Genomic DNA, 22,864 nt, shown 5'->3' on the forward strand with positions numbered 1-22,864 from the left:
TACTAAAAATATTAAAAAAAAAAAAAAAAAGAAGAAAAATTTGAACAATCAATACTAAAACCTTTCAGATATACAGGAAATTCAAAAGCTACTTTAGTATAACACAAATCTATACAGAGGAGCGACCATGGCCATTTTAAATGTGCACCTATTTAAAAATGGACAACTTACATTCATATCACAGAACGCCCCTAATATATTGCTTTCTTGAGCAGAAATATCCTGTTTAAAAAGAAAAAAAAAAATTAACTAACTGAAACAATACAAACACATTTCTAGAACAAAAAACAACTGACCATTCATTGACATTATAGTCAACTAACAGAAAAACCAAAACCCTAATTTAGAGGAAGACAGAAGCTCAAGGTTTGCTCCGCTTTTACATTGCAAAACATGCATTTCCAGTCCATTTTACCTTTGTTAAGATGTATTTGTAAGTACCCAAATATACACTTAGGATAACATCTCAGCAGTGGCTCTCAGTGGCTGGATTAACAGATCATTCTTCAATCCCACCCCCCTTCAGATCACCAATTTTTTCAACAGGAATATTGCAAAGGGGATAGTCTGGCACGCTGGCTGCACACCAGCCTGAGAATTACAGAACAGAACCAATCTTGGTGCTTCTGAATGCAATTTTTGCATAAGGATGAGCCATATACCCAAACATCTGAATTTAGATTAAATGGAGGATGTTCTACAATCCTACGTTTAATGACTTAAGCGGCTAAACTGTTGAATATTTCATTCCCATCAGAATATTAAAATTCCTTAACTTCAACTACTATATTCTTTTATATATAACAAAACACATCATATAAAATAAGCGTCTAATACCCTTTACAGTATTAAGCTAACTGAAGAGGAGGAAGGAATTGTATCACCTTATCAATCTGTTAGCTATTTGCTGCAACAGAAAATCTATTTTCTAGAAGTACTAAACTGAAAAGGGTTTGGAAAAATAGCTTTTCTTTTTAATGTTCACAACATCCACTTGTTGGGCAGTATAAAGCAGGAATTTTCTTTATTAGGTTTGTTCAACATATTGTGTGTATCTTGCATACAGCTGGGGGCAAAAGGGCACTGAAGATATCATAAAACCTGACTGTAAAACCACAACATTGCCATGGATACTTGCAGGTAGTTACAGCACACATTCTTTTCCTTCCCATCCCTCCATGCCCAACACCCAGTTCTCATACTCACAAATCAAATGTAAGGTTAACATAAAGTTAAGTTTTCAAATGAAGTTTCCTGAATATATTTCAAATAGCTGTGTAGGAGTAAGCTTCTTAAAACTGTACCAGAGGATGCTGGAGGCAAGCAATTTTGGATGGATTAAGTATGATACAAACATTTTGAATTATTCAATATGCTCATATTCTATCTAAGCATTTATTTTCTTTTTTCTTCTGCTGAACTCTTAAGTCATGCCTGAACTCGTGATACTCTAACAGTTATTTTTAAAACAGCTTTGAAGCCAGTAGGTGGTATGTTTTCAAGTAGCAAGAAAAGGTGTTCAGCACTCTGCTCATGAAAACTGCAGAAATAGCGTGAGAAATTTCATTAGTTTTCTTAAATAAAATAGAGGCTGGTTGTTGAGTGAACTACAGTTCTTAGAATACAGAAATCAAAAACTCATGGAGGTCTGTTGCGCAAGCCCTGCAAAGCTTACTCAAAGTGTTGCAGTTGAGAGACTGAGTGTGGACATGTGACTTCTGTTCTTGCAGATGTGAAACAGAACAGAGACTGAGAATTCCCTAAGATCAAGTTTATAAGGAAATAAGAGAATTCCTCATGGGAATCTAAAATGGCATGAAAAAACACCATCACCTCAGACAAAATGTACTAGCTGAGGTCTGACATGGACACAATCTTGGTGGAGGGCACTTAATTAGGGATATCTTCCAAGAAAATATTTACTTGAAAAGGAGAAGCGGAGACAGCAAGATTCCAAAGAATCAGGGAGTACAGCTACAGACATCTAAACAACTGATTTTTTTCTCCTCTTTCTTTTCATCCTCTGTCAAGAACTGCTAAATGGTTGGGTAACTCCCTTCAGATTCATTGTTCATTCTGAGAGTGCAAAGTTCAGGATTGCACTTTACATCGTTGCTTCTTTCTCGACAGGATTTTAAGAGCCTCCATTGTCTAGATTTTTTTTTTCCCCTCTGAAGTGTCCATTCTAGGTATTACACTTGCTGCACAGAGTAAGTATGAAAAGAAGAATAGGGCATACAGTCTTAAACTACCCTGTATGGAAAATATCTTAAAAGATATCCCATACATCCCCCCCAAAAAAAAAAATTAACTAATTCCGAAGTATGAACACTGCTCAAAAAAACCAACCAACCATATTCATAAAAATATTTTGAGTTAATTTTGTTTAGGATGAAAAATAGACACAAAGGCCTCTCTCTGGGCACCTAAGATAGTGGTTGATTTCAACAGAAGCAAACTGTGTGTTTCCAGATGTTATCTTTACAGATTTTTTTCAATATTTATGTCCCAAAGCGGGTTGACCTCTAACTGACTGCAACTAATTGTGCTGTTTTAGAAATCCAAACTTAGTAGAAAGACATTTTTCATTAGGCTTCTCATCAGTTTAAGAAAAGTTGAGACAAACATTCTGTCTATACAGACTCATATTCATTCTACACGGGTCAAGACTATATGCTTGTCAATGAGCTTGATTTACTTCCACATGATGTAGTTTCACTGTCCTCGTACACAGCGTATTTCTGTGACATTTCTGCCCTCTGCACGGCCACTTGTTCAGGATAGCTTCTGTTGTCAAGATCAGGCTTCCATGGTCTTCACTCTCTCACTTCAGAAATGTTGTAAATGTGTAAGGGACAAAAATAATTCTTAGCCCAGATCATTTAAGGACAAAGTCTACATGATCATAAACAGGCAGATATCCTTTTATCTTGCTTTGCTGTTCATTTTCATCCAACTTTGTAAACTCCTAAACTGGGGAAACCCTGCTACTTTCATAGGAATGATTTTCTTCTCCACTAGATGGTCAAGTGTAAAATGGCAAGCACCTGATAAGAGGGTTAGACTTCAAGACTTGTCTCCTGTCTGCTGTCATTAAGAACAAAGATCTTGGAGGTGCATGCAAAGCAAAAGCTAACAGTAATACTGACTGCTAATCGTTACCAGAAGGTAATAATACCGTGTGAAAGTCTTACATTGGAAATTTTTAAATGACAGCCCAATTGGTCACTTCTAGGAAAAGTTACTGGATGTGATGACTCAATGAATTTATGTAAATTCATCTCAAGAATCTGGAACAAGGAATTTCTGAAGTCAGTGAAAGTGGAGATTGGAGTCTGGTTTGCATCAGGAAATTTCCTTTTCCAAGGCAAAAGAAATGCTTAGAGGGAGAGGAAGAGCTACACAAGCTTCTCCCAACAAATTCTTGGCAGATTTGGTCTGTTTGGGAATCTGTTTAGCTCACAAGTATAGATGATACACTTAAAACAGGGATTTTTATTTTATGATTCCTTAAGGACTGAGTCCAAGCCTGATCTAAAACAAAAAGTGCTCCCGTTACTGGGACTAATAACTTGTCTCAATTGAGCTAAGATGTGCCCTAGACTGAAATCCAAAATTAAATTTTAAACCTCAGTAAATGAGTTACTCATGGTAGCAGAAAGTTTTGACATTAAAATAGCTAACATTACTGCTTTAGAATAACAGAACCCTAGTGCTTCCTAAATGTAGGAAATCTCAGTTTGTGAGAAAAATGGTTGATGCTGGGACCTTTTAAACGCAAACAAAAAAATCTCTCCGGAAAAAGGTACACAACAAATACGGCAGGCGAGCATACCTCCGTAATCCATACCTCGAAACACAAGAAGTCTAGCAGAAAAGTAAAAAAACTCCTCCCTCACTTGTCTGTACCTCAGGAAAGTGTTTTTTTATTCTCAGCTTCCCTTTAAGTTATGTTTTTAGGATAGCTAATGAATGTGTTCAATAATTCAAATGATATATACTAGTATGATATATATATATGATATATACTAGTATGTCTAGAGTGATAGCCAGTCACAGTACAGCAGTCTACAGCACCTGTGTCCAAATCACTTTATGGCTGCATATCAAGTGAAAAAGAAATCCCACCATGCACTTTGAGATTTTTCTTTTTACCATTTGGAAGTGAAATTGAAAGAGAAGAAAAAAAAAATACATGAAATTGTCATTTAAAAGAAGCAAGTGTGCTTGTACATAGAAAAGCTGTTCCAGAATTGTTCACTGCATATCCCTATGAAGCTAGTTTCAGTAGGCTTTTGTACTCCCACAGGAGTACAAAAGATAAATCACTTAAGTAGTCATTGATTTTTTTTTTCCCCCCTCCAACTGACAAGATAGATCTACCCTCTACAGTTCCTACTTGCAGAGGCTGAACTACAGATTTATTTATGTATGGTGAAAGTTTAAAAGGCAGGCCAAAATGAATGATGGGAAACCTGAAGTCCACAAATCCTAACTTTGCCTCATTTTTCTATACAAGCATTTGTGAAACCACCTCTGTTAACTTACACCCATATGTTTTGGAATAAGATGAGAAAGCAAAATCCAGCCCACCCAAAAAACCTGCTATGTTCCAGGTTTTAACTAGAGTTATTGTCAGATATGGCAGGGTTTATTTAACAAGAAATGATTATATCTTGTGATCACTCTAGCATACATAAAAAAAAATTATATATGACTTGGTATCTTTGCATTTTGGACTTAAGTTTAAAAAGCAAACTGAACCACACAGAGCTCCAACAGAACTCCCAAGAGTCTCTAAATAAAAAATAAGAAAAGACTGGGTTAACTATAGTTTAATTCTCCACTTTGACTTTGTCAAAAGTTTGTTGGATAGAAGCTTTCTTCATATAGCTAAATATACATCTTCTTTGCATACAAAATATTGTAAAAGAACTGTTTATTTGTTATTAGACTACCACAAGTTGGATCAAAACCCAGCCTTTCCAAGAACTATATTGTTTCAACTAGGAAATGCTAACATCATCATATTTATTTCAGAAACTGTGAATTAAACATTGCAGGATTTTTGAAAATTTTTTTGTTTGGTGTTTTTTTCAGAAGAAAATATGGAAATGTGAATGGTAGCCATAACAAATATCACAGACAAAAATCAGCACCGTAGAACAAAGCTACTTGTGTAGAGCTCAGTTATTCCAGTCAATTAAACAGCTGTTCGAACAAGTAAGCTTGGTCTTGCACAAAGTTTAGTTTATGAAGCTTTGCTTCTAGAACCATAGATTGTAATGAAAAGAAATTAGTAAACTATTAATGGGTTACCTTCTGGAAGAAAGGCTTCGCTATAGTCCCCTTTTTGCCTTCCTGTTATTTAAACAGTACAATAATTCAGTGTACAGTTCCATCCAACACTTATCAATATATTACCTATAACAATTAAGCATATTTTAAAGAAAGTGTAAGAGTATGTGTCATTTAAAAAGTTTCTCTGAAAAGTTCTACTGAAGTCAACAGGAGAGCTGAATTTGCCCATCCTGTGCAAAAGCAACTATCACCAAACACGCACAGTCTACTCATTAATGAGAACAAAGAACCTTTCACAAAATAATTAAATATACACATAAAGATAAGATATACCTCTATTGTGGGATGAGTATTATGCTTATAAGCAGTGTACAGAGGAAACTGAATCTGAAAGATTTTTGCCACACACAGCAACAACTTTTCCTTCTCATCAGTGCTCCATAAGCTAAAAGCATCAGTGTTTTTTGCAGACTCCTCCTCTGTCAGGATACAAGTTCTTGCAGAATCTAATTTTTTCTCTATAGATTTTTGCCGTTCTCCATTTTCTTCTTCATGAGACTGTCTTTCTACATTCAGGGGCTCATCAGCATGATTACTCTGATCTTGCCATGTTGAATCTATATTAATAGTGCAATGTTTACAGAGCTGGTCCCGCAGAGCTTGAACTTGGGCAATCACTAAGTTAATAAGCGCACATACTACTTGGTTAAAGATCTCCAAATGTTTATACTCCTTGAAACAGCACAGACATTGTCTGTAAGAAAACAGAAAAAAATAAAAATAAAAATTCCTGAAGTAGCTAAAATCAGAACAGGTAACTGACCAAAAGGACTCTTCACATTAAAACATTTTCAACAACAAAGTATTTGACAGACCCGTAAAAGTAAGGAAATCCAAATGAAACAGACTCTACCCAGCAGCAAGTGGGAGTCACGAAGCCTTCCTTAAACCCTGTCAACATCCCATTATTTCCAAATGCTCACCAAAACTGTGAAGTCCCTGTTATCGTTTAGCAGCTGCCACTGTGAGTAAAATACACAAGAGAAATCTTAGGGACAAGGTCACCGTACTACTAAAGAAGCAGCGTTATTCAGTATGCTCCTGAATCCGTTTCCTCATCTGGTTTTCTCTACTGATATTTATTGCAATAAACCACCTGACATGCTTGTCAGCTGTGTAAGAACTAATTATTGTTATTTTTAAATCAACAGGTCTGCAAAATAATTTTATTTCTAATTGAGTATTTAAGCTCACTTCCTTGATCTCCATTTGGATAGAAACCCGATGCACATCGGTACCCTTTACCCGTATGGGAAAAAGCGGTATCAAATATCTTCATCACTTTCTTCACTATGTAGGGCTCAGAGATTATTCCTCTGAATATCTACTGATACACTGTAAACTGAAAAGAACAAGGGGGAAAACTATACGCCATCCCTTTAGCAACATAATAAGAAAAATCAATCAAATCATCAAGTTAGAAAACTCTAATATAGCTCTAGTTGTGGGCAAGGATAACTATATACGTCAAAGAGATTCTGGGTCCGTATACCCCCTGAAATAGATACCCTAGAACCTATTGTCTGGGAACATTTGCTTCTTCCGTACAAACAAGCAATGTCCTCATTCTGAATGAAAGGTGGAGGATATTCCCCTAAAAGGATCTAAATCCTGGAGAACATAGAGAAGAAAGCAAGCAATAAGCAAGGGTGCTTCCATGAAGACTAAAATTAAAGGCTACATACTTGTAACAGAATCTTTGAGAGGGAGTCAGCTCTTTCTCACTCAAACTCTACTAAACAATGTAACTGCTATATAAACTGGTAGCTGTCTTGCAGTAGAGACCTTTCTCCTGTTACATGGAGAACAATGGACTCCACTCCACGACTAGAGTTCTCAGATACTAAAATAACACAAAAATTACACATACCGTATTTCTGAAAGAAATTAGCAGGCAAAAGATAGGGCAAGAAGTTATCAATAAGAAGTGATTTAAAAAAATCTGCAAAGCATCGCATTTAATCTAGAAACTGGTCTTAATAAATTATAATTTGTAAGGAAAAAAAAGACAGAAAACTATGACAGGTAGAGGGTGCTGCCTCTCTTGAAGGAATACAAACAGACCCTTGAGCTACAGCTCTTAAAGCACACACATTCTGAATACAGATACTTTTTTTCAGTGGGTTAAACATAAAGATAACGTCCAGTATTCCCCAATTCCAGCACAGATACAGTGACGGAAGCATCTAAAATCTTTTGCTCCATCTATGCAGGAAGAAAAATCTTTTTAATATTGTGTAAGTGGAGTGTCTTCACCCATTTGAAAAAATAGATTTTGTGATTTACTTGTAAATGTATTTTCGCATTAACAAATGACAACAACAAATTGCAGGCAAAACCCAAGTGTATCCTCAAGCATTTATCCTTGGGGAAAACCATGGGCAATAGTTCCATCGCTTATGCCTACAAATTACTACCCCGCTTGGCTGTAACAAATTATTCTCAACAATAATGAAAACAAAGTCTGGTGAATACTTCTCACATATCTGTATTTGAATGCCAACCAATATTGGAGAATTCTCTATTGGGCAAAGGTACATTTTCCAAGACAGAGGTATGTGCAAAACCTCTAAATGATCATGTATCTGAATGTGTTCACAGGAAGAAGAGCTCCACCAAAAATTAAAGATCTATGAAAAAATGAGTACGCTACAAATATGACTTCTTTGGACATAACAATTTCCAGAAGAAAACTGAAATGGAAACACCACATGCGGACAGAAGAAAAAGGTATTCTTCAGGCTGAGTTGCCAACTGATCTTCTGAAGGAAAGCAGAGTTTTAAACTACAGGTACCAAAATAAGTAGTTGTTCTTAAGGAAGGCCTCAAGCACAAAACAACAAGCAGAACTCTCAAAAGCCAATTAGGCAGAGTAGAAATGGGACATGAAATTGAAATGTAAAGTAAAACTCCTTCCTGTGGCCTCTTCGCTAGACTCTGCTTTGAAGAGGTTAAGGACTGTTTTCCATACTCTCTTATAGTATGAAACCATACATACGGAAGGTAAAAAGAAATCAGAAGAAAAGAAAGAGTTAAATGTTATCCAGTCTTTATTTTTTTTTCAGGTTGGATTTGTCACGCTATAGCTGTTGAACAGAACAAAACTCTAAACAGACGATGACCTGAAAAACGACTAGGTTGCAATTGTTCTCAGACAAACTTGGGATCTAGGACCTGTCAAGAAACGACAAGATTCTGGTTTCTGTTGCTGCTGTTTATTTTGATTTAAAATTCCTTCTGTGTGTCTAATAGCATATTGCAGAAGACAATTAATTTCCTTTGAGTGCCTTCTTTGGGCAGAATGAGGAAGAAGAGGATTCCGCTTTCGCAGGTATCCAAAATGTGACATTCCTTTTTTTCTTTTGGAGTCTTCTAAATACCAGAATAATGTTTTCCAATTTATTCTCTATGCTTTTCCCAATTATTTCTTACAATTCATTTTGGCCTTGTGACCACTGCCGAGTACTGAATTCCAAACATCCTTACTGTAGATTCTTTCTAAAAACTAATATCCATAACAATTCCTTGTGCTAGAAAAAATAAGTAGCTGTGATGTAAGCACAATAGCTGATATAACTACTTCAAAAAAACAATGACAGTAATTTAAATAATAGATTACAAGGCATAATCTAGTTGATTTAAGACAACCATGTGCAAAGGGTTTTCTTTATCAGTTTAGCAGCTATGGGCTGCAATTGTTCATCATCTTGACTAACAGCTTTAGGACACTGAGAAAAATCTAACATGATGGTCCCATTCAGAGTTATCTTCTCTTAAATTCTTCTTACCCTACTCTGCCCCCACAGAAGACAGTCAGAATATTTCATGTTAAAGCAGCAACGCACATGATCTGTCATTGCAATATAGCTATTTATTGCTACACAATTATTACAGCATCCAGAATGCCAGATTCAAAATACGCTTTGCCCAAAATGCACTGGGTAGCATGTTTATTTTTATTTAATAAGCAGTAAAATGTCCTCTACTCTCCAAGTATCACTTAGCTACACATTAATAACTTGCCCATTCTAATTCACTCTACTGTATTTTTTAAGAAGGGAAACCTATTGTTGAGATCCAGTATCATCAACACTCAAACTCATTGCAAAGTTACCTTTGTGTCCAGGAATTGATGTAAGCAAATATCTTGAGGGCATGTTCCTTTCTGAGCTGCAACCCATCAGCACCTTCAATGTCTGATACTAAAGAAAGCAAAAACATAAACATATTAATAGCAAAAAAGAAAGCCAACCATGTGCAATTGCTCTATTTTTATTAGAAATTATCTAGGATGGCACGAAAAATAAAAAAATACATTTTGTAAAAATAAACACTAGTAATCAAGTTAACAGTAACTTTATGTGAAAGGTTTTTCAGCATGAAGATGTGTAATATCCAAATAAATAACATTTTCCAATATGAAAAGAAAGTCCTCAACCAAATCTACATATTTTTTGCTTCAGTAAACAGATATAAGGTTTAGATGCAACTAACTTGAAAACAGAAACTGCACAGTATTCTTGAATACTGCTGTGAAAAATCAGTGACTGAGAACAGACCCTTCTTCTAATCCTCTTCTTAGGAAATACACTTCATAAGCTTCACTGGGAACTAGTGATTGATGGACACTTTCAAATATGAACCTCCTTCAAGAATTTTACTCATTAACCAGTTTGGTTTTGGGTTTTTTTTTCAGATTTTAAAAATCTGCATTTTGAGATGACCATGAGACCTTAACTTCCTTTTCCTGCTCAGATAACGACTGGGGGAGGGGGGATCCAACAAACAAACAAAACCCCACCACAACAAAACTACCAAGATAAGAACAATGTGCAGTGTATGTATAAAGTTATTTCAGACTAGCTAAGGTGATGATTATTACTTTCAAATATAGACATGTCTATACTGACATTTAACCATAAGGAATCGCTAACTGGCAAAATGATAAACATTTACCACATTTATTACAGCCGGAAACCAGAACAGTTATGTACTGAATTCAAAACCCAAATATTTCAGTGAGGTATTATCAAATGTCCTACTTCCATCTAAAAAACGCTCATACACTCTAATAAGCCAAACATCAGCAGTAGTCCACATCTCCACTTATGCATCAACCAGTTATATATCAGGGCACTGGATTCTGTCTACTGGTCACATACCTTTCTCCAGCTATCAATGCACAATTCTCATTTCCTCCTTGTCCTAAATTTGCATACACTTCTACAATTATCTACTTGCTATACAAATTGAGACTGTCAGTGCTCCTTTTAAGTTGACCATTTAATTTATAAGAAAAATAAGTATTCATTTCCACATTTCACATGAAATTTCAAGTGTTACATGCTCACAAAGCTACTTCACAAGCAAGCTTTGTGGGAAAGGCTCTCTAACAGAAGCAAGCTCTTCCGAATCCCCACCTCAATCTCCCTTCCAGCCTCAGCCTTGCATGGTCCTATGTGATCTATCAATATAGGTTTCCAAAAATTACAGCTCATGAAAGTCTGCTGGCACAGATCAGAAAGTAAAGTTCAGAATACCACTTCAGAGAATAATCGCACAAAACAAATACCTACGGCTTCTTTGCATTAAGGACATTACATATGCACATACATATTTTCATATATATGCACACAAATGTAAAAATACATAAAAAGCAGCCTCTCAATAGGATACCATTAAACTTTAAAAATCACTTTTCTGTCTCACTCCTAGAAGGCTTTAAAGGGAATGTTTATGCATTCTACATCTCACACATAGACCAACTTCAAGTGGTCTTATTTACTAATCATTGCTAATTAATATAGTGGCTACATACACGATTTCCCTTTTGTATTCCGTACCTAGAAATACTACTGGTTTTGTTCCTGAAAATACTCAGGAAGTTCAAAACAGGAGCAACCACACCGAGGCTGCAGTTTTCCACTGAGATGATCTAAGTCTGTGCCACTACCAAAAGCGGTAGCAACACATCTGGCAGGGCTTCTCCTACTGAACCTTAATTGAAGCGCTCTCTTTTGCTCCCTAGCAGAAATTATGTTTTTCAGCTCAGCTGATTTATGTCCTCACAACCAACGTTTAAATCTTAGGCTTTCAAGTTCCTGGCTTATTCCGAATATCAACTTTGTAGGTACTCTTGATTCACAGCACCTCTCCTTAGGGACATGTGCAGCCTGAAGTACAGCAACAGTTGGTTAGGAAGCCTTTCCAATATTTTTTTGAATTGAAAAAAGTACAGACAGAAAAGCAATAGGAACAACTGCACTCATTATCATTCCTGCACATTTGTTGATTTTAGTCCGCTGTGTAAGGACTCCCTTGCTGCATATGATTTCACTTCCAATTGATGATGTCTCTCTCTCTCCCCTTTCAAACTAGTTTTCTTCTACCTTGAATGGGCCAGTAGTTAAAACAGACTCATTCACTTGTAAATAAAGCATGTCCTTTTATTCTTGCCCATATTCAAGCATACTGCACGCCTTAGATCCTCCTACATTTGCTGTCTCCCCAGTCTCCCACACTTCCAGTGTTTCAAACCCAGCAGTAACAATCATTTCAAACTTTTAAAAAAACTTTTACTGTGACAAGCCTCCTTCTTGCAAATTGATTTGGTGGATAAGACTTTTTCCCCTAGTTTCATACCTAAGGCAGCAATTCCCTCAGGATGCGCTAAGGCATGCTTATGTGCTTTGAGAGCATCTGAAGGATGTCAAAGTGGCAGTTTGTGTACTTTCATCAATAAGAATTGATAATACGTGCTACAGAGCTTTACAGCCAGTCATTCCATGATCTATTAGTATCTCTCTCAGCAGTGGCACTCCAATCCTAGGCTCAGCTCCTTCGCCCCGTCTCCAGCGGCTGCTTCTTTCTCCAGGCACTCACAAGCTAGCAATGATAAAGATGCCTTCCCTAATTTACTCCTGAGCTCTCTGGGCTCAACTTTCTTCTCCTTCCCTAAATTTGCTCTAGCAAATTTTTCTTCTCGGTTAAAGCCTCTTAGACCTTCTCACCCTCTAGTCCTTCCTCTTCCCTCTTACTTTCCACACACACAAACACCTTTGCCCTGCACTAGATCCAACTTCAAGATCACCATAACCCAGTTCAAGTCCACACTACTAACAGCATCCGTAGCCATGCATTTCAACGACTCCCAACAATCATTAGCGCTCCTGCAGGAACCCAGAGAGCCAGGCTGGGAACTGAGCAGATCCAACTTACCAATCTAACCAAAAACTACCCACTTCTTGGTTGGTTTTGTAAGCCACTGAATTCTCAGGGTGGCAGCTATGTAAGCAGGGGATGCTGGGAAGGAAAGCAGGAGGAGTGTGAGGCTGAGAGAAGTAAACACCTTCGTAGTGACTGCAAAGGTAAAATTGCCCCACCCCATCTGGAGTGACTTCACCCTAATATTGCTCACGGAAAAAATAGAACGGTGAAGGCATTTAAACAGATCCATCCAAGACAGAACTAACCAGCAGAAAGAAGGACTAGTATGTAGGTAAATTCCAGCTAAATATATTCTACAAATATAATGTAGGAAATGGGGTCTTTCTGCATACTTGCAATGTCTCATTTCACTCAATCTTTACAAGATGGTTTAGAGATCTTTTTGTCACAATAATACCATATAAGAAAGAGCTGAGCTGCTTAACTAACCCAAAGTAATAATTATTAATTGCTTGATTTTTTTACCATCTTCTAGTGTATAAGTTTTCAGATGTTCTTTAAAAAAAAAAATCAGACATACTTAAAATGTAATTGTTTATTCAAGTAGCTGATGAGAAGCCAAAACACACGATGGTCAAAGTAAAAATTTAAAACATTTCAGAAAAAAGAAAATTTCCTTTCTGTTTCCCCCATCTCCCATTTCACTTGGCTAGCTTTAAATGAAAACATGGGTGATTCACCTGATCTTCCACAAAAGGGTGATTTGCTAAAAGTGTATTATAGCACTAGAAACAACACAATCTCCCAAACTAAGAAAAAAAACTATTAATAAAGCTACTAAACCAAGAAAATCACAGAAGATGAGGAAAATATAAATCAACTGCAAAGAAGGGGCCAATATAATTTCAACTGTGAACAAACGAAGCTCACATCATAAGTGCATTTTTAACAAGAACTTCAGAGCTAGAGGAACAGACTGTAATTAGACCTCAAGGACAACTATCATGCTAGACTTGCGAGGAATATCTTATATCCAAAGGTCACTTATCACACTAAGTACAAAATCAAATGGCAAGTAAAAATAGTATTTTTTTTTAAAGTGTACTTTCTCTACTTTCAGAAACATAAAATAGTAAAAAGTAAACAATAGAAAACTTTAATATGTATAACTGTAATTTCTACATATTCAAAACTGTAACGAGGTACAGTCGCATACAGATTCTGCTCCCTCCCCCTCCTCCCCCAAGCCTCATTTGATATCAGCTTCTCATGGGAAAGACTAGATCACTTTCAAAATGGACATTATCCTCAGAAATTGTTCCCTGATACAGACTAAATAGAGGAAACAAGAGCCATACGCTAAATGAAACACTATAAGGGACAATAATACTAATCTTGAAAGATATATATACACATAAGCTTCTGTATAATACCATTGTTCACACAGAGAACCAGCACGTTAATTTTTTTAATACATATATGCATTGAGATGTTTTCTATCATTTGAAGGGGGGGAGGGAAGAGTGTCTTTTTGTTTAGGATCAATAGTAAATAAGATGATAGCCACAGAGCTTAGCGTCTCCCATTCCCTTTCTACTTTCATCTGTAAGAATTACTCCTTTTTTATTATGAAGAATTCATGGTTGCCTTAGATTTACTCACCAGAGTTCTTCCAGGCCTTTACAAAGCCATCTTTGACAAGTATCTAAGAGGACAGCGTCAACTTGAAGTTCAATGGCAATAGTTTAACTGTCCAAGCTTTTCTGCAACTTTTCAGTGAGAAAAAAGTCTCCTTTCCACTCCTCAAGTCTCCATAAAACAGAAGTGCCCCAGAATACTGACTAGATACACATAACCAACAAGTGCTGAAACGCTATTGTAGAATGTACTATCAAATAAAAAAAGCAAGTTAATTCTTCAGTATTAGAAACACTGTTCAAATGCCAGGTTAATGTAGGAAAAAAATCAGATCTGTCACCCAAACTACTGTAAAATTCTATAATAGCGTTTCAGAGATGCTTCTAAGTGCCTTTACAGTATCATTATGATATTGAGTTGTCAATGCCCACCCTCATCATACCACTACAGCACAGCATTACGAATAACTATACCCACTTCTATCTCGTAACACACCTGAATTAATTTTAAGTCTAAATGGAACTCTAAATTTCTTGTAAAATTCTATAATCATATGGTTAAGATGCTTCTAAGTGCCTTTACAGTATCATTATGATATTGAGTTGTCAATGCCCACCCTCATCATACCACTACAGCACAGCATTACGAATAACTATACCCACTTCTATCTCGTAACACACCTGAATTAATTTTAAGTCTAAATGGAACTCTAAATTTCTTAATTTATAAATGCTCCAATGTAATAAATTTCTTTCCTGCAAATTTTTGATTACAAAGTATACGAAGTTTACAAAGGAAATACTACAGAGACAACATAATAGCTTGCAGACAGGAATCAGTAACCCTTTTAAAGTCTCATTTCCTTAGAAAAACAAACTGTGATCAAGATACTGGCCTCTGTCAGACACTTAAACTTTTGAACATAAAAGCAATTTCAACAAATCTGACAAAGGTTTGCAAGTCTAAACAATACTGTCTTCTTATGATTGGAAATAGAGAAGCTACTCAAAAGAGTAAGGAAAAAGCAGTTACAACTGGTCCCCCAACTACCCCCCAAATCAGTCATCTGCTCGTTATTCAGCACCTGCATAATTCCTCATAGCTACCACGAGATCAGAAAGGCCTGAAGAGCTTTAATTCAGTATTCCAATGCATAGCATAGCTACACTATGCACAAGCCTAGTGCACAAGCCTTGGTATTTCATGAGATAGACAGCACTTGTAAGATATAACTTCACCAGAACAGGGCAAATCAGCTGATCTTAAGTAATTGCTATCTTTATATTATCTCTCTGTTTCCTGCAAACACCACCAAGTTCTTGCTCTTTGAATCTCATTCTCTTCACTTAACATATACTTCCCTTCCAATACTCTCTCCCTCATCTTCTCCAGCAAACACCTATTTTCCTTTTACTATAATACACTAAGGCAGTCTGGAGCAAAACAGCAGAAGCTGCCTCTGAAAAGCTGTATGAAATTTAAAATGGTCATCTTTCAAAAGTGATGCCATCCTAAAGTTTTCAGCGTGACCTAGCGGTCACGATTTCTTCGGGTTAAAATGCCCTCTTCAGAATGGCTGTAGACATCTACCTAAGCCAACAATCGTCCTTGTTAAGAGCATCTTATGATGTTCACCTTCCCGAAGAGAACATGCTACAGCAACTGCTTCCAAGAAGAACAGTTCGACACGAAATTATTTTAAATGCGGTCAAATCTCAATTATCAGCTGGTAATTTACCCAGAACTGCCCAGATGAATTATAATCTAAAGAAACACAACTGTACTGCTTCATTAGCCAGTTCAGGTCCAGAAGCAGCACTGCAACTTTCAGACAAAGCAAAGCCTAAGTTACTACACTGCGTGAACCCACGCTGTTCCCGCAGTTAGCCACAGTTCAAAGTTCACAAATACTGAATCCATGCACTACTATCTAGCAGTAGAAATTTGATCTGGACTAGATGGGAGTGTGAAATACGCAATTCAGGTTGGGTTAACGCCAATGGCGGGAGAAAAAGCAGCATCACATCCAGCATGGAGTGGCATGGATACAGAAAAGTGTAAGACTACCATCAAAAATTTAAGGAGCAGAATGAGCTTGCATCAGTTAAATACTGTGTAACGCAGGTATGGCTGTTTTGATCAAACACTGGTACAAAATGATCCAAGATCAGCTTGTGGATGATGTGGCTGTGAATGGAATCAAAAAAGGGCCAACCTGCACATTGCTCTGGCTTTGCTGGCCCAAGAAGACCCACCAGGAGTCTCAGCATTGTCCTTTTCAAACCCCCAGCTTCTGAAAGGGCTCACTGACCCCAGCACCGCACAGCAGGAACACAGGAAGTCTGCTCAAGGCCGGTGTGATGTCCAGGCTGTTGCATTTCCATGGAAGCCTGAGCGAGGGGAGCAGCAGCCTGGTGGTACGGCATGGGTGAGCCTGGGTCCAGCAGGATTTATCAGCTCTGGTTCAATGTTAGTCATGTCAGGTGGAAGGCATCTATGAAAAGATCTATGGTATCTTTGCACTGTACCTCCTAATGCTTCTATTATCTTGGGATTTTCAGCAGCAAAGATATTGCAGCCCTCCCTCTCCAGGGAAAGGCAAGTTACACATTACTAAGGAAAAAACCTATAAAGCAATTTCAAAGCATTTGTGCCACTCGCTGGAGTTAAAAAAAAAAAAAGTAGTCTTATTTCAGAGTCCTATTTTAACTCAGTATTGTAAATTGTCTTTGACTCCAAGATAAGACGTTACAATTCTGGGAAGACTGCGTTTTCATCTTTAAGAGAAAGTTGCTATAGTTCCTCTTTTAATAAAAAAAATCCAGCTCAATTTGAGTAGTATTTACATACAATCAAGTCTGCTTGACATCACCAAAACGTATACTAGATGCAGAGAGTCAGGCTGTTCATCATCGTATTTTGACAACAGCCACTACAAGTTTCTTAAGGAATCAATTCAGGATTCCACAAGCACTGCATAAAACCAGAATTTCCTAGCATATCACTAATTACTCCAAGGTAAATTTCAAAGCTAGGGCTGACACTGTCAATGCCGAAACTACTGCTCTGATAAAGGGCTGCTTACCTTCAGTTTAAAATAGAGTACTTACACTCTTTCCTTTTAATAACATATTAACTTCAAAAATAATATATCATTACTTAAATGACTCTGGTTTTGAATGATTTTTCTTTAAATACTCCAGCTCTGAACTTTTTTAGAATACTACTTTAAGGTGAAAACATAGAACTCAAAGTTTATCAAACTATTTTACAAGTAGAACAAAGATTTAATTGCATGAACAAGTTTCCAAAAGCTAAAGAGGTTTTCTATTAGTCTTAATTAAAAGTAGCAAGGAATGCAAAAATTAAATTTGTACTCCAGGAAGCATTCTATTTTCAAGAGAGAACCTTGCAAGAGTTCAGCTGTACTACTTGGCACACTATGAATCAGTTACAGAAAACAACAACAGCTTTTCCCCCACAACCAGAAAGAAAAGGCCAGAGCCCATGACTGAGCCACCACAAACAGTAAGAAGCAACAGATTACCAGCAGATTTATAACAAAAGCAACTAATGACTGTGCTCCAGGTTTTAGGGACAAAATCTGTGAGAGGCAAATACGATTAATTTATTTCTTACAAAGTATATTTGAGCCTGCTTAAACAAGAAGATAAGATAGATAAATGGGTAATGGGTCATTATACTAAATGGACCTTCAGGCAGTTTGTTGAAAGCCCAAGAAGAGCTTGCTGAGCATTTGAACTCCACAGCGTTATTTGTTTTCATCAACACAGACGCAAGCAACCCTCATTCAAAAAGGAGAATATTGAAAAAGGGTAGGCAAGCAGCAAAGTTGCATTCTCTCTCAACTTTCAAACATATGCTCAAATTTTGCACTCACTTTTGCTAGATAATCTGTAAACACAGACCCAAGCAACCCTCATTCAAAAAGGAGAATAAAATATTGAAAAAGGGTAGGCAAGCAGCAAAGTTGCATTCTCTCTCAACTTTCAAACATATGCTCAAATTTTGCACTCACTTTTGCTTAGTAATTTGTATTTAATAATTCACTGAAACACTTGCTGTATTCAGTAATTTATCGGATAATGCATGATTATATAATTTTTTTTCTGAAAGCTAGTAGACTGAAAGAAATAAGAGATGGCAAGGCAATGTCTATGGTCTATACAAGTATCTCCAAGACTGCAGTTAAGTTTCATGACAAGCATCCCCCCCAGTCAGAAAACATATTTACAGATGTTGTTTTGATATAAACAAGTACTTTGCAAGTCACCTATCAGCAAGTGCACACAGGTCAATATCTGTAACTATGGCTAAACACAATGTACAAAGCCAACTCACTTTGGAAAGATTCAAACTGGCACTGTTGTTAAGACTTAGTGAGTTTCCAAGATAGCGATAAAAATTGATCTCAAATCTGATCAACTTGATCAGACTGTATCTACTTCAAATACTACATCAGCAGATAAAGCATTGAGACTTATGACTTGAAACACTTTGTGGTAAAAGTTTAATCTCAAAGATTAAGAAAGAAAGTAGCTCAGGAAAAAAAAAAATACTAGTTCAACCATAAGTAAACTAGCAATAGTGTATTCTTAACTGTGAAAGAAGTCAGAGACTGGCCAGTGCAGCGAAGAATTTACTGCATTGGCCATCCTTAAACCAAGCAAAACAACTTACCTTGATTGAGCTTTGAGCTCACACTCCCCAGTGCTATCCTATACTAGTTCCAAGAAGGAAAAATAAAGTTCTTCACACTCCTGTATCAACTGATGACCAGCAGCCTAGAATGTAATTCCACCACACACCTCCTGTCCGAAACATCAGGTGACTGAAAAGGGTGGCATAAGCTGTACTATGTAAGCTTACAGACAGACCATTTCCCAAATTCCCCAGTAGGTATTGATGTTCTGGACCTTCTACAGCTTTTCTGGAGTTTTTCTCCCTTGCAAACCTGCCATTGTCTATTTCCAGCACTGTTCATAGCTTCTACAAGCAGGAAGAGTGTAAAAGTGAAAGCATTGTCAGTTCTCTTGATGCCCAGAATGAAAACCCATCACTAGATTTGCAAAATGCAGATACTACCGGCAGAATACGACTCTGAAAAATACTAGTTTTTCAGTTCACCCCCCCCCCCCCCCCCCAACAAAAAAAACATACACTTAAAAGAACAATTTCACTACTGGTGAAAACAAAGGGGTTTGTATTGTAACTTAAATTAGGAAGCATTTAATAGTTACGCGTCACAGATCAATAAACAGGCAACTGACCACTTCCTGAAAATGAAATTAAGCTCTCCTTAAAAATTATCAAATCCCCCCAAAATGAGTTGAGAAGCACAGTAGAGAGATGAAGACAATGAACGTTGCACAACACAGCATAAAGCACACACACTAATACCATGCAATTTGTACAGTTCTTGTACCCATGTTTTCTTACAGAGGAACACGCAAGACGCTAACAGACTACCTTCTCAAGAAAAAATCCACTTGCAGCTTAAAAAGCAGGACTTCTACTCTTCTAAGTGTACTTCACGTTTTGAGGGCACTAGTTTTACACAAATAAGAAATTAAAAAAGTGATGCACTTCTATAGCTGGAAGAAGGAGAAAAAAAAAAAAAACACAACACACAACTTTTTCAAGGCTTGCAGAAAGTTCCAGTGCCTCAGTTGTTCTTCATGAACCTGCCAAAAAGCAGCTACAAGAAATCATCCTTGCCTGCTCATTAGCACAGCAGGTATGGAAGCAGCACATTCTCAGCTATTAAGGAATCTATACATTACTTCGGAGCAGTGTATATAGTAAGCCTTTTGGCTAACATATTTAAGACCACAGCACCCTGCTTTGCTTTACTTTCATCCTAAACTTTTTCCTGTTTCTGTACACAATTACATAGATTAAAAACTCTCAAGTGGAAGTCAATTAATAAAATGGTGCAAAGAATTGGAAGCTTCTTCAATCTAGTGTGAAAAGAGGCAAAAAAAGCTTTGCCACTCGCTTCCTAGACAGGAACCAATGATCTGCATGGATGCTGATCTAGAAGTCATGCCTCAATTGTCATGTGTTTTTGAAGTCTTATTTACAGACCTTCTACACGTTAGCTAAATAAAGGTCAAAACTCAATGGCGCTTTTCCCACAACGACTTCTTCTGCCAAGTTTCAACTTCTTCAACCAGTTGTTCCAGCACTAAATCTCCTAGAGGAGTTCTATACATACACATACAAGTACGTCTACATAAACAGGGCAATTATTTCCTCTTCTAATATTATCTGAAAATAGCTGAAATGTATTTGCACCAAATTTCCTCAAGAAGTTCACCTTTCACCATACAAGCCAGATCTGGAAAATCCCAAAAGTAAAACTTTGTAAAACTACACATAAGCTGGGTATTTTAACCAAGTGTTAAGAAAACCACAAAGACCCTCACAGTCTCATATGTCCATGTTTAGCATTCAGATTGCAAATCCAATTCCCATGCAAGGAAAGGAAGAAAGTGAAAAGAATGGCTTCTCACCTCTTCACGGATTAGATTCTAGAAACTGCCCGTTTGCTACACAAAATGAAAAAAAAAGAAATTACCACAACATATGCTTAAACAACAGAAATTAAATGGCCACAACGATGTTTAACTGCAGCACGCTATTAGTATAAGCGGTATTCAGTAGTCATCGCAACCACTTGCTCCTGAAGACGGTAAGATTATTTTTCAGGTTGTCCCAGCATCCTGACAACTATAAATGCATAGTTTAGCCTGCAAAAATCCTTACTTATTAGCTACCTGAGCTGGTAAAACTAACAGATAAGCTACATCAAAAAAAAGAAATTAAAAAAAAAGTAACTACATCATAAAAGCCATTCTACACAGAGAATCTTTCTCTCCCTCACTAAGAAACTCTCTTCTGTACAGTGGGAGACTCAACGGGACTTAAAGCATCAAGACACCAATGTAGCATTGCCATCATCCACAGGCAACCTCTGACTGGGGTATTTCTTATCTTTTCTGAATCAGACCTGAACAGTCATCAAGAGAACACCGGGGGGACGGGGGGAATCTATTATGGAAGCCTGTAAAAGGAAGTGGAATAATATAAAGACACAGAACTATACATAAAGCAACACTGAAGAATTAAGCAGGGCGGAGGACAGAGGGAAGAGCAGAAAGAGCACACGAGTAAGCAGAACGGAAACTGAGAAATGGAAAAAAAAATCACAAGCACTGAAAAATAACTTTGAAAGCTAACAGAAGAGTTGCAACAAAGATGAGGTGCAGGATAGAGTATGAATATGATAGTATTTACATGAAACTAAACACTCAAAGAAGAAAATAAAGAAATAACAGGAACCAAGTAGTAAACACTGCTTTCCCCTTCCAATCTCTAAAACGCCAAATTGCAGACTGCTCATCACTTGTCCACGGAACATGATTCCAGGAAGCAAGATCTGCTTTTCTGACTCGATGTTACTTGAACACAGGAAGACAGAAGCAAATTGCAGTGACATGGAGAAATCAAAGTAGCAAGGAATTAAAAGCCACAAAGTGAAAAGTCAGTATTAACAATGAAGAAATATATTTTACTGTTTAACGTGGAAGAAAAATAAGTAAAGAGGAATTCTACAAATTAAAAGGAAGGGCGAGTCCCATAATCCCCTGAAGTCATGCAAATCCTTCCAAGCAAGACAAAACCGTTGGTCCTCCAAAAGCCAAGGCATCGCCTCCAAGTCAGGCAGAGGGAAATAGGGCCAGCGTCTGCTCTCCAAGGTACTGCCCCTTCAACCGCAGCTCGAAATTTCTAGCCCAAACATCCTCTTACCGACAATGCCCCATTACACTCCCCATCACCTGAGCATCTAAGGACAGTTAGAACAGCTAGTCTCTCCCAAGAACTGACACTGACAACATCCAGGAGAGCCTAAAACACATCATCTCGGACACGCCCCAGGAATTGCTTAGGAATTCCATAACTTGAAAACTACCCTTACAGAGGAAAAACCATACAGCACCAAAAGGTATGGAAAAAAATTTAACAGGATGAGATGACTTCAAGTTCTACATTAGTCAAATATCTTAAAAAAAAAAAAAAATCAAATAAAGCAAGGGATCTAGTCAAATATCTTAAAAAAAAAAAATCAAATAAAGCAAGGGATGTTCTTCTTTCTTCCTTGATTTCCTTTGAAGTTTCTCACATAACTAAGCAGGAATATAACTGTAGAGTCTGTGCAGGCCCCTCACTAGGAAGGCTGAGAGCATCTGCAGCATAAAATTTGAGAATCTCTACTATAAATAAAGGAATTAATTTCCTTAATATTACATGTGGTAACTAATGTAAGGATGTTAGCTTCTGTGGCTTTCTTAAGCTTTAAGAATATTGTAACAAGTTCTTATCCAACATAAGATTTCCCTACATACAAAGAGAAAGATCTCAGTAAATACATGTCAACGGTCCATAACTCACAACAAAACTCAGCAGAACGGGATTTACGTAACTAATTTTCAGCATCAGTGATCAAGCGGCTTGAGCAATGAGAAAGAACCAGTCTTCAGCAGCCTCAACAGGAAAAGTTTCAGGACAAAATCATTTCTGATCACATCAAATAACATGAAGCAAAATCATTGTACAGAACGAAAGCTGAAATACCTTTCTAAAAATAGAAGCCTTTTAGCTATTAAAGTCACAG

The 22,864-nt window shown here is 37.1% G+C and overlaps 1 protein-coding gene across 1 annotated transcript in view; it reads right to left on the reverse strand.

The window, feature by feature from the left end:
• Positions 1-9,557, reverse strand: part of USP34 (ubiquitin specific peptidase 34) — a 124,490-nt gene extending 114,933 nt beyond the window's left edge. Inside the window, exons 1-3 of the mRNA XM_019472921.1 lie at positions 9,476-9,557; positions 5,635-6,055; positions 168-222 (exon numbers count right to left, since the gene is read on the reverse strand). Coding sequence (XP_019328466.1) covers positions 168-177 — 10 coding nt within the window. The 5' untranslated portion in view covers positions 178-222; positions 5,635-6,055; positions 9,476-9,557. The remainder of the gene's footprint in view (positions 1-167; positions 223-5,634; positions 6,056-9,475) is intronic.
• Between the last annotated feature and the right edge of the window lie 13,307 nt (positions 9,558-22,864).

The sequence above is a fragment of the Aptenodytes forsteri genome, unplaced genomic scaffold, assembly GCF_000699145.1.
Source record: "Aptenodytes forsteri isolate BGI_AS27 unplaced genomic scaffold, ASM69914v1 Scaffold5, whole genome shotgun sequence".
Classification (NCBI taxonomy): Eukaryota; Metazoa; Chordata; class Aves; order Sphenisciformes; family Spheniscidae; genus Aptenodytes; species Aptenodytes forsteri.